Source organism: Leptonychotes weddellii, chromosome 1, assembly GCF_054177405.1.
Source record: "Leptonychotes weddellii isolate Sample4059 chromosome 1, ASM5417740v2, whole genome shotgun sequence".
In the NCBI taxonomy this organism is placed as follows: Eukaryota; Metazoa; Chordata; class Mammalia; order Carnivora; family Phocidae; genus Leptonychotes; species Leptonychotes weddellii.
Window position 1 is genome coordinate 132,929,021 of NC_138369.1, and position 10,718 is coordinate 132,939,738.

The following is a 10,718-nucleotide window of genomic DNA, read 5'->3' on the forward strand; positions in this document are numbered from 1 at the left end:
TCACTACATCAGTGTCTTTGGGGTAAATACCCAGTAGTACAATTGCTGGGTCATAGGGTAGCTCTATTTTTAATTTTTTGAGGAACCTCCACACTGTTTTCCAAAGTGGCTGTACCAACTTGCATTCCCACCAACAGTATAAGAGGGTTCCCCTTTCTCCACAACCTCTCCAACATTTGTTGTTTCTTGCCTTGTCAGTTTTTGCCATTCTGACTGGTGTAACGTGGTAACTCAGTATGGTTTTGATTTGAATTACCCTGATGGCTAATGATGATGAACATTTTTTTCATGTGTCTGTTAGCCATTTGTATGTCTTCTTTGGAGAAGTGTCTGTTCATGTCACTGCCCACTTTTTGACTTGATTATTTGTTTTTTGGGTGTTGAGTTTGAGAAGTTCTTTATAGATCTTGGATATCAGCCCTTTGTCTGTAGTGTCATTTGCTAAAAAACTTTTAGTGTAAATGTTTTATTGAAATAAAATCTATAAAAAGCATACAAATCATAAATACACAGCATATTTTCACAAGGTGAAGACACCTGTATAACCAGCACCCAGATCAAGAATCAGAACGTACCCAGAACTCAGAAGTCCCTCGTGTCCTTTTCTATTTACTACCACACCCTTACAACTACAGATATGTGGAATCATATCTTCTCTTTTATGTTACTTCATTTATTTTGTGAGATTCATCCATGTTGTTTTAGATAGTATGATTTTTTTCCATTCTCATGCTATATAGCATTGCATTGTAGGCATATACTATAGTTTCTCTATTCTGCTGTTAAAGGACTTTGGGATTTTTCCAGTTTGGGGCTATTGCAAGTAGTGCAAGTAATGTTTTTTATAAAACAAAATAAAAGAGATTAGAGATGTGTAGGGATTATGTAATATATAACAATGAGTCTAGTTTTAAGAAACTTTAGTTTCAGTTTTATATATTTATATACTAAGTTCTGGGTCATAATCAAAGTTATGTTTTCTTTAACAGCTTTATTGAGATATACTTCATTTATCACTTAAAGTATGAGAAATACTACTTTGGGTCACTGTCATTCTGGGTGAGAAAGAGTTCTTCCTTTAGGCATCTCTATCACTAGTGTCATTCATTCATTCATTCATTCATCAAGCAAATAACTATTATTTGCCTTCTATGAGCTTGGCCATATGTTAGGATACACAGTGGGCCCTCAGGGAGCATATCATCTGATGAGCTTAGAGCCTCACTCTAAATGGGTCCCAGCTAAGTAGGAGAATTGCTTCTTGGGCCCTAGAATGGGATTGTAGTAGACAGGCTATCAGCATAGAATGCTCCTCTCCAAGTCACTGCCCTGATTCTTTCCGTGGATGCTCAGACTTTATATATATTTCTGCCAACATGGTTGGATGTTTGTATGTATGTTTGTACAAAGTTAAAATTTGTAACCTAAAACTTAAAAACAGGAGAGGAATGACTATTGATATAATGTAGTCTAGATTATTCCCTCCTATTCTGTTTTTGTAAGTATAGATACAATAAAGCACAACAGCTTATGAGCTGGAACAGAGGTCAGCAAACTCTTCCTTAAAGGTCCAGTGGTAAACATTTTTGGTCTGTAGATGATGCGCCTGTTACCACTATTCAGCTCTGCAGCTATGTCACAAAAGCAGCCGTAGGTGGTACATAAACAAATAGAGCAGTCATATTCCAATGAAACCTTATTTACAAAAAAAGGCAGTAGACCCTGGATCATAGTTTGCCAACACCTAAACTATAGGGATCTATATCTAATCCTAAACAGAATAATGCAAACAGTATAAAAGGTGGTTTATATGAGGGTGGCTTATAAGCAATTAGATTTCTCCAGTTAAGGGGGTTTTGCTTCCAATGAGCTTTACAGGTCTATCCTTTCTCCTCTAGATCTGTGAAAGAAAAATAGTGTTGTATTTTTCAATAGTGAGAGATTGTTTTTGTTTTTGTTTTGGGGTTGTTTATTTGGTTTTGGTTTTGGTTTTTTGGGACCATTTGGTGGCCAGAAAATTAACTTCCGTTTGTTAGGAGATCATATTACTCTCTGTCTCAGAACCCAGTAGTTGTCATCTACCCCTGTCTTCAGATTAGTATTGCTTCTCAAACAATTATATTCTTTTCTTTACTAACTGCTCCTACTCCCCCCCAAAACCCATAACCTGCCTCATTTCTCTTGCTGAACCCTAATTGGAATGCCACCACATAGTAGGTAGAGCTGTAGACTTGGAATCAAGAACCATACTTGAGCCCGGGTCTGTCATCTGTTAGCCACAGGATGTTGGGCAAGTCACTGCTCATTTTTTTGTTTGTTTATTTGTCATTTGTTTTGTTCGTCAGTTTCTCTTCAGAGGTAAGGTTACTCGTGATTTTCATTCTGGCTATGCAAATATTTTTGTTATACCATGTGGATTTCTTTTTTTTTTCCTTTAAAAATTTTACTTATTTACTTGAGCAAGAGTGAGAGCAAGAGAGAGAGAGAGCAGGAGCAGGGGGGAGGGGCAGAGGGAGAGGGAGAAACAGATTCCCTGCTGAGCAGGGAGCCCGATGCCCCAGGACCCTGGGATCATGACCTGAGTCGAAGGCAGACACTTAACCCACTGAGCCACCCAGGTGTCCCCATGGGGATTTCTTATTCTAGTTTTCTGTATGCATCAGATGTCCTTCCCAGTCAATCAGTGTATCTCTAGAAAAATGTATCTTCTCCTCTCTGAACATTGAGTCAACTTTTTTTTTTTAATTTAAATTTAAGTTAGTAAACATATAGCATATTATTTGTTTCAGAGGTAGAATTTAGTGATTCATCACTAGTTACATATAACACCCAGTGCTCATTACATCAATGCCCTCCTTAATGCCCATCACCCCATTACCCCATCCCCTCAACCATCTCCCCTCCAGCAACCCACATCAACTTTTTTACACAAGTATTAACCCAGAATACTTACAAAAAAGATACTGAGGAAAAGATTGAATATGCATCCAGTTACACCAGTTTCCCTTCACATAATGCTTACAGTCCTACAGTAGGTACTTCGGAGAGACATCTCTATGGTTGTTAATGTTTCCAGATGTTAATCATAACTAGAACTTGAAACCCGACAGCCTGCAAAGGAGGTATTAGAATTCTAGTTCCCGGGGACTGAATTCAAATCACTGGATAGGAGCTACAATGGGTAAATTTTTTGCTCAATATAAAAAAAAAAAAATCTGTTTTTGACATGGTGAAAAATGGCTTGGGCTGCTTTGTCAGGAGGTGAACACCCCTGACTCTGGACATGTTACTCAGGTAGTAGAGGAAGGTCCTGCTTTGAGCGACTACAATATTTCCACCCGTGAGAGTGTGCTGCACCCAGTGTCGTTTCTTCCACGTACACAGGCAGTTTAGGATTTCTTCTGTTTCCCCCCCAACCACACGTTACAATTTCTTTTTCTACTTTCCTGGTAACTTGTAACTCTCTATTCAAGAGTCTGCCCAGTACTATGGTTGTATGAATTTCTTTTTTTCTTTTTAAAGATTTTATTTATTTATTTGAGAGAGAGAATGAGAGAGAGAGAGAGAGAGCGCACATGAGAGGGGGGAGGGTCAGAGGGAGAAGCAGGCTCCCCGCCGAGCAGGGAGCCCGATGCGGGACTCGATCCCGGGACTCCAGGATCATGACCTGAGCCGAAGGCAGCCGCTCAACCAACTGAGCCACCCAGGCGCCCGGTTGTATGAATTTCTAGGTGACAGCTCTATCTCATATTGAGTTCTAAGGATGATAGTCATTTGTTAGTAATTTCATCTTGGACCCACACTGCTTTTTCGTCTTACATACCTAGGATAGTTTATACTCTCGGATTGTTTGTGGGACCCTGCTTTCTGGTTTCCCAGTCAATGTACTAGGCATCACAAATAAAGTTTCCTACTACTCCTCCAGAATTGTCTTCCTTTTCGTTTGAAAAATTCTGAGTTTCCTCACTTTGAAGGAACACACAATGCTGTTGTTACCATTATAGAAATAAAGGTCTTACATTAAAAACAGTTAGAACTTTGAAACTCAGGAGAGTCTTCCGAAGCACTGCTTGTGTTGGGAAACAGTCCTGTGGGATGGTGCTCATCCTCTCCTCTGTTTCAGTTCTCTCAACTGCTCGAAGAGAAAAATACCCTTTCAATTCAGCTCTGCAATACCAGTCAGAGTCTTCGTGAGAACCAGCAGCACTACACTGACCTTTTTAATCACTGCGCGGTCTTGGAGAAGCAGGTCCAGGAGCTGCAAGCGGTGAGCAAGACGGCGGTGAGAGGCTGGGAAAACGGTTAGGAACTTGAGCACAGATGGCAAAACATAAAGAGCGGCATGGAAGAGGCTGGCGCTGTAGGCTGAAGATTAGTTAGGTGTCATGGAGGAAAGTCCGAGAGAAGAGCAGAGCGTTTGCTGAGATGGGAATAAGGCCTAGAAAAATCAGTGTGAGGGGATGAGAAGGAAAAACATCAGTGAAATGGTGGGAGAGAAATCAAAAAGTGAATGGGAAACAGTGATGACTGAGGCTTTTGGAACTCTGATGGTGTGGATTTTGCTTCAAGAAATAAGAAAGCCGTAGGAAGATTTGGCCCCGAGAAACGAAGCAGGCGGGGCTGTCGAGCAGCTGTAGAGCTGGGGTGCCCTGCCGCCGCGGAGGTGGGGGGTGAGAATTGGTGTGCAGATGACTAGGCCAGGGCAGGAGGAGGTTTGGGAGGGGCAGTGGAACAAGGGAAGGATCGCAGTTGCTTCTGGAAAAGCCATGAGCCTCCACTGGAAGAAAGCAGATAAGCTTTTAAGTGGTAAGCCTTTCAACTTCTAAGAGGAGAGATTCAAAAGTGAGAATCTAGGGAAAAAAATCTAATCCAGAGTTTTCGGTAGGAGATTCATCTCCTAGAGCAGAAGATTCTCACTTCTGACTCTGCACTTGAAGAGGATGACAAGTGGAGCTGTTCCTCTCCTAGGTGTCTCATTCACTCTGGTGTTCAGTGTGTTCTCATTTTGCCCATGCAGTTTCTTAAGTGCTTTCATCACTGAATTACTAACTTACTGTTCTAGGGGCCGCTGAATATAGATGTTGCTCCAGGAGCTCCCCAGGAAAAGAATGGAGCTCACCAGAAGAGTGATCCTGAAGAACTGAGGGAGCCACAGCTCAGGTAGGGGAGCAGCCCACAACCCTGGTGCGTGCACTGTGTGTACAGAAATGGGCCGTCATCCAGATAGACCTGGAACCCAGGGTGTGGATTTAATATGTCTTCTTATCAGCTCACAGGATTGATGTGAGGATTAAATAGTAACAATTTAATAAATCTGTAAAGTTGGAAAGTTTGTAAAGCAAAAGCAGCACGGCAGCGTACACACACACACACACACCCACACACCCTCCACACACACACTAATCCTCTGGTATTCAAATGAAAGATACGCAGTCAATACACACACACACACACACTCTCTCTCTCTCTCTCTCTAATCCTCTGGTATTCAAATGAAAGATACACAGTCAATCCCTAAAGTCCCAAGGCATTTTTTGCAGCTTCTTTTGACAACTATACTTTTAAAATGTTCCTTTTTTTATCTTTTCCTTTTTCTCTTTTTTGTGTTTGTATAAACTTCTAGACATTTTCCTGCTTTATAACCTTATGAAGACTTTGAATCCCTTGTATCAGCAACTGTGTTCTGCATCCACTGATGCTGTTTTTGTCCTTTCATTTTGAAGCTTTGCAGAAGCCCAGCAGCAACTGAGCCACACTAAACAGGAGATGAACGAACTGAGGAAGCTGCTAGAAGAAGAACGAGACCAAAGAGTGGCTGCTGAGACTGCCCTTTCCGTGGCCGAGGAGCAGATCCGGCGGTAAAGGGCTGTGGGAGATAGCCTAGCCTCTGTTCACTCCTGATCCTTTCTCATTACACTGTGTGCATTTCAGTGGCCAGGCTTGGGAGTCATTAGGATCTGGCTCCCATCTTGAGATGGGTGCTGCAGTGCATTTGGGGTCAAGACAAGCCACAGTAATCCAAGCTTAGCCCCTCCTCGGTGTCCTCTCTGGCCCTGGTGCAGAATGCAAACTTAGGTAGCTGATCACATGCTGCCTGCCTAGGCCCCGTACTTGCCATCCTCATGTTCGAGCTTCATGGTGTATGTGCAACTCAGTGGACTTGTTAGTTAAAAGGAACCAAATATTCTCACCAATATTCCAGACATTTCATTTGTCCTCGGCCTAGCCTACAGAAGCTGACATACTGACCCGCGTCCTGCCAGACTGTGCTGTCCCAGGTCACGGATGCCCCCGAGAAGCTTATCATCTGGAGGAACAGACACAGAAGGTGTACTGTGCAGTCAGCCTGGCTCTCAGAGGGAAACTGGCAGGATGGAGCAAGGCTGTGAACCCTCAGTGTCTCCTTCCAGGCTCACAAATCAGATTAAAATATTCTTTCTCTCCAGGAGAAAACTCTGTGACTTGCAAAGAGAGGCCAGGAGTGTTAGGCTAATGGACATCCCTTCATATGGAGGCGGGAAGAGTTCCATCCTCCCCAGCACAGTTAAAAAGTGCATCCCTGCAGGCAAATGTTTGATCAGATGTGCTGTGTTACCTGCAGCTCCTTTGATGCAGTTAATGCTCTTGCAAGAAACCATTGAGTGGATAGGGCAGCTTTTTCAGTAAGTGGAGAAGTTCCAGTATTAAACAAATCAGCAAGAAATGAAGAACAGTAAAGGCTGCCAGTTGAGTTTAATTCTAAGAACCCCACAAAATGCGTTCTTGGATGCTTTTGCCTGTTAGCCTTTAGTAAATGAAAAAGAATAGAATGAGTCTCTCTCATGTATTGGAAGAAAAGAACAAGAGGTTTAGAGAGAGACAAACCTGGGTTTTGAATTCTGGCCCTACCTCTTACTGTCTGTGCCACCATGGGCACGACATCTCACTGCTCTCAGCCTTACTTTGAAGAAATGTACGTACAGCACCCAATCCAGCATCTCTTACGTAGTAGGCATCCATTCCTAGTAGTTAGCGCCACCTTCTCTGCTGCAGAGAGAAACTGCTCCGCCTGCACCCTGCTCGTGTAGGGGCAGGAACTGTGGGAGCAGCCTTTGCTGCAGGTCTCTCTTGCCACGTCACATGGCAAGATGGCGCGGAAGACTTCACCTGAGCAGCTGCTCATGCTGGGAGCCAAGCCATGCCTCTTTTCTTTCTCAACACAGGTTGGAGCACAGTGACTGGGACTCTGCCCGGTCTCCCATCATTGGCTCCTGCGGCAGTCAGGAGCACGCACTGTTAATAGATCTCACGAGCAGCACCTGTCGAAGGGTAAGAAGGGGAGAAGCGTGAAGAGAGGAGACTGTACTGTCGCATAGGGCTGGCTGCATCGAGGGCAGGGGGTCAAGGAAAAGGAAGGAGGAAGTCCAGGCACTGATGGATCTCAGAGTTGGAGGAACCTAGTGGAGCTGGCCAAGTGACCCTGAGGGGGACTTTCTCTCGGGATACCTCTTTCCTACAGTGTTTGGAGAAGGGAAAGGGACATATCCCTGTAGGGTAAAACTCTCTGACTTTCAAATTTTTCTTTCAGACCCGGAGTGGTGCTGGATGGAAGCGGGTCCTGCGTTCACTCTGTCATTCCCGGACCCGAGTGCCACTGCTAGCCGCCATCTACTTCCTGATGGTTCACGTCCTGCTCATTCTATGTTTCACAGGCCATCTATAAACTGAATTCTCACCTTTTCGACCACTCCCCTCAGAACTTGGAATTCCCTCATCTCTAACATCAAAACCATCGATTGTAGTGGGACAGTCTTCCCACTTACAGGTCCTCTCTCCAACTCTCCACAGAAAGTGCCTGCACAAACAGAGGTGGATGTGAGCCCAGGGCGGAGCTGCAGGGACCAGCGAGTCTCCTTTCTTCTACTGCCCGGGGCCCGAACACTTGTGCATAATCTGAGGAGGCCGCACAGTTGCTCGCTGAGCCTGGGATTTGTTCACATTTTCCAGGGCCCTGATTCTTTGTGGTCCTGTGGAAAATGCTGAGGACTGTCTCAGCTGAGAAGATGGTTCTAATAAACCTAATAATCTGTAGTCCAGTATCATTTCAATTGATACTTTCTTTGCCTCATTTACCTTACATTTCCTCCTGCTTCAGAGGGAAGGTAGACCTGCCATAAACGAAGTTCTGGGGAACAGGATCTCATAGAGTAGCTGATTAGGTCTCCTGCAAAATAGGGTGGGAGCTGAACAACTCTCCGGGGGTTTTGGCTGCCGGATCACAGGGTCGGACAGCGTCTCCTTCCCTGGCTGTTCATACATCACTGGAGTTAGATTTGTGGTCCTGGACTATAAGGATAGGATCCTATTGTGTATGCCCTTGATCCCATGTATCCTGAGGTAGTAAATGGCCCGTGCCTTTCCCTTCATTGAAAGGAAGAACTGGCTATGGATGGTGGGAATCAGATTCTTGTCATTCCTGTGTTGTCTGGGCATGCCTCGAATGCCGGCCCTGAAGCAGTATACTCAGAGCTAGTCCTGGGTGAGACACTGACTACCACTGGGGGGATCTGACTGGCCTGATGACCACGCCTGGCTTCTGGAGATACCCAGCTACTCTGCTACTCGTGACAGTTATTCCAGTTTCTCAGCCCATAGTCATCCCTCTATGTAACAGAGCTGAGGCAAGTGGAGGGTGAATATAGAGAAGACAGCATTTCTAAACCTAAGCTGAGAATGGCAGCCAGGATTGAATTCCATTTATGCCTGTTCCTCGCCTCCCCTTCCCCCACCCTTACCTGCTGGTTATTTTCTCATGCACATGGTGTGTTCCCTGCCTGCTCTTATCACCCAAAGAAGAGAAAACTGGTGGACTGATTGATCTGCTGTGGTCCTTTGTTCTGCAGTGACCAAATCTTGGTCATAGCAACCCAGGAATTTTCCTGAACAACTGTAAAATAATAAAATAATTTTCAGACTCAAAAATTGTGGTATGTACATGTGTATGAATGGATGTATACACGGGTGCTTATGTTCAAGTGCTTGCATGCTGGAGAAGAAAGGTAGATAGGGAAAGGGGGGTGGGGCAGCCAGGAATGGATTCAGGGTTAGTAAACTCTACCTATTCAGGCTTCCTTCTCCCTGGCCAGTACCAGTTAATGGCTGCATGTGTCATTCTAAGTCTTAGCCCCTAGACCGGGGTGATGAAGTGGAATGAGGAAATTCATTCTAATACTGAGCCAAACAAACTAGGCCTTAGGGCCTGAGATTGATGCTGTTCATGCCTGGCCCTTAGAGAATGCTTATCTGTGTATACTGAAAACATTAGGCCCCTAAGGATCCCTCTGGGTGGGAGTGGGGGGAGGGAAGTCTAATAGGGTATAGCAGAATAAACATCACTGTTATTTTTATATTCAGTTGCTGCTTAGGAAAAGCTAACTTACTTTATCAAAGTATAGTAAGTGAATTGAACTAAGGTTTTCTGGCTTCAAAGCCCATGCTATTTCTATGTTGTACACCTCGCTGTCTCATTAGAAATGAACATGGGACATTTGCTAAGGAAAGCTAGGGTTTCTTGGTGTCATCTCTGATTAAATTCTATGGTTTCTCTAGAGAATTGTATCTGGTTGGTGTGTCACAGTATCTGGTCTGATCATTCCCATTTTTGACACCGAATTAGGATTCCAAATGATCTAAAAATCTTTCCCCCCTCAAATTTACTGTTCCTTAAAATAATTGTGGTACTGCCATAAGTAGGTCATGAAGTAGGAAAGGTGAGTAAAGACACTACTACTGCCCCCGCCCCCCACCAAACTGGCAGAGAATCCTTAAGAAGTGACTAAAGTCTTATTTCTAATGCAGAAATTACTTCTGCTGTATCTTAGACCACTTTTATCTAGTCTCTGCTTGAGTCCATTGGGGAAGTTAAAACTGAGCAAATTAGGTCAGAACTGTACATCATCAGGCTTAGATTAGACTAGGTCAGATACGGTAAAAAACACTCCCAATTTTTAGTAGCTAAAACAGCAAAGATTACTGTTTAGTCTGCTTGTGTTGTCATCATTCTCAGTTGGGGACCCTGTCACTTGGTGACCCAGGCTGCCAGAGGAGCCATTCAAGAACAGCAGTTTGCCTTGGTGAACAGTGGGCCAAAGAGTATGACAAAGCTTGCACTGATCTTAAAGTCTCCACCAGAAAGTGATGTATTTCACTTCTCACATTTAATTGGCCAGAGTAAGTCACCTGAGCAAGTCTGACTTCAAGAGGGAAGGGAGGGGCAGCAAATCTTGATGAACAGCAATACCAAATGCCACAAAGACCTTCCAACATGTGGTACTATCTAGTTCTTCCAGACTTTCTTCTGCTAACTGGAACCAGATCTTTCTACTGGTTAGCTCAGATTCCTCACTATCCCCTAAACAATCTGAAAATTTCTCTCTCCATGTCTTCCCTTTCCCCTGCGACTTACTGTCTTCCACCATTCAACTGATCAATGTTTATTTGACTGTTGTATGCAAATCCCGGTTTTAAGTGCTATGGGTAATGTAGAAGTGAGTTTCTTTTTAAATCTTACCCTTCAAAATCCGCATAAAAATCACTTCTCCCATTAAGCCTTTCTTGATTACTTCACCCCACACCAAATTACTTTCACCACAAATTCCTTTACCGTACCGCATGTAACTGCCACCTATTTCGGACACGAATGCTGCTCTGCGCCTTCTTTTCTGTGTTTTCTGGTTGAA

General features: G+C 43.9%; 1 protein-coding gene across 4 annotated transcripts in view; it reads left to right on the top strand.

Moving 5' to 3' along the window:
• Positions 1-8,961, top strand: part of GOLGB1 (golgin B1) — a 64,945-nt gene extending 55,984 nt beyond the window's left edge. For all 4 annotated transcript variants that reach the window (XM_081833118.1, XM_081833126.1, XM_081833134.1 and 1 more), the window contains 5 exons: positions 4,124-4,267; positions 5,063-5,160; positions 5,724-5,858; positions 7,203-7,308; positions 7,568-8,961. In XM_081833118.1, coding sequence (XP_081689244.1) covers positions 4,124-4,267; positions 5,063-5,160; positions 5,724-5,858; positions 7,203-7,308; positions 7,568-7,702 — 618 coding nt within the window. In that variant the 3' untranslated portion in view covers positions 7,703-8,961. The remainder of the gene's footprint in view (positions 1-4,123; positions 4,268-5,062; positions 5,161-5,723; positions 5,859-7,202; positions 7,309-7,567) is intronic.
• Positions 8,962-10,718: the final 1,757 nt, after the last annotated feature.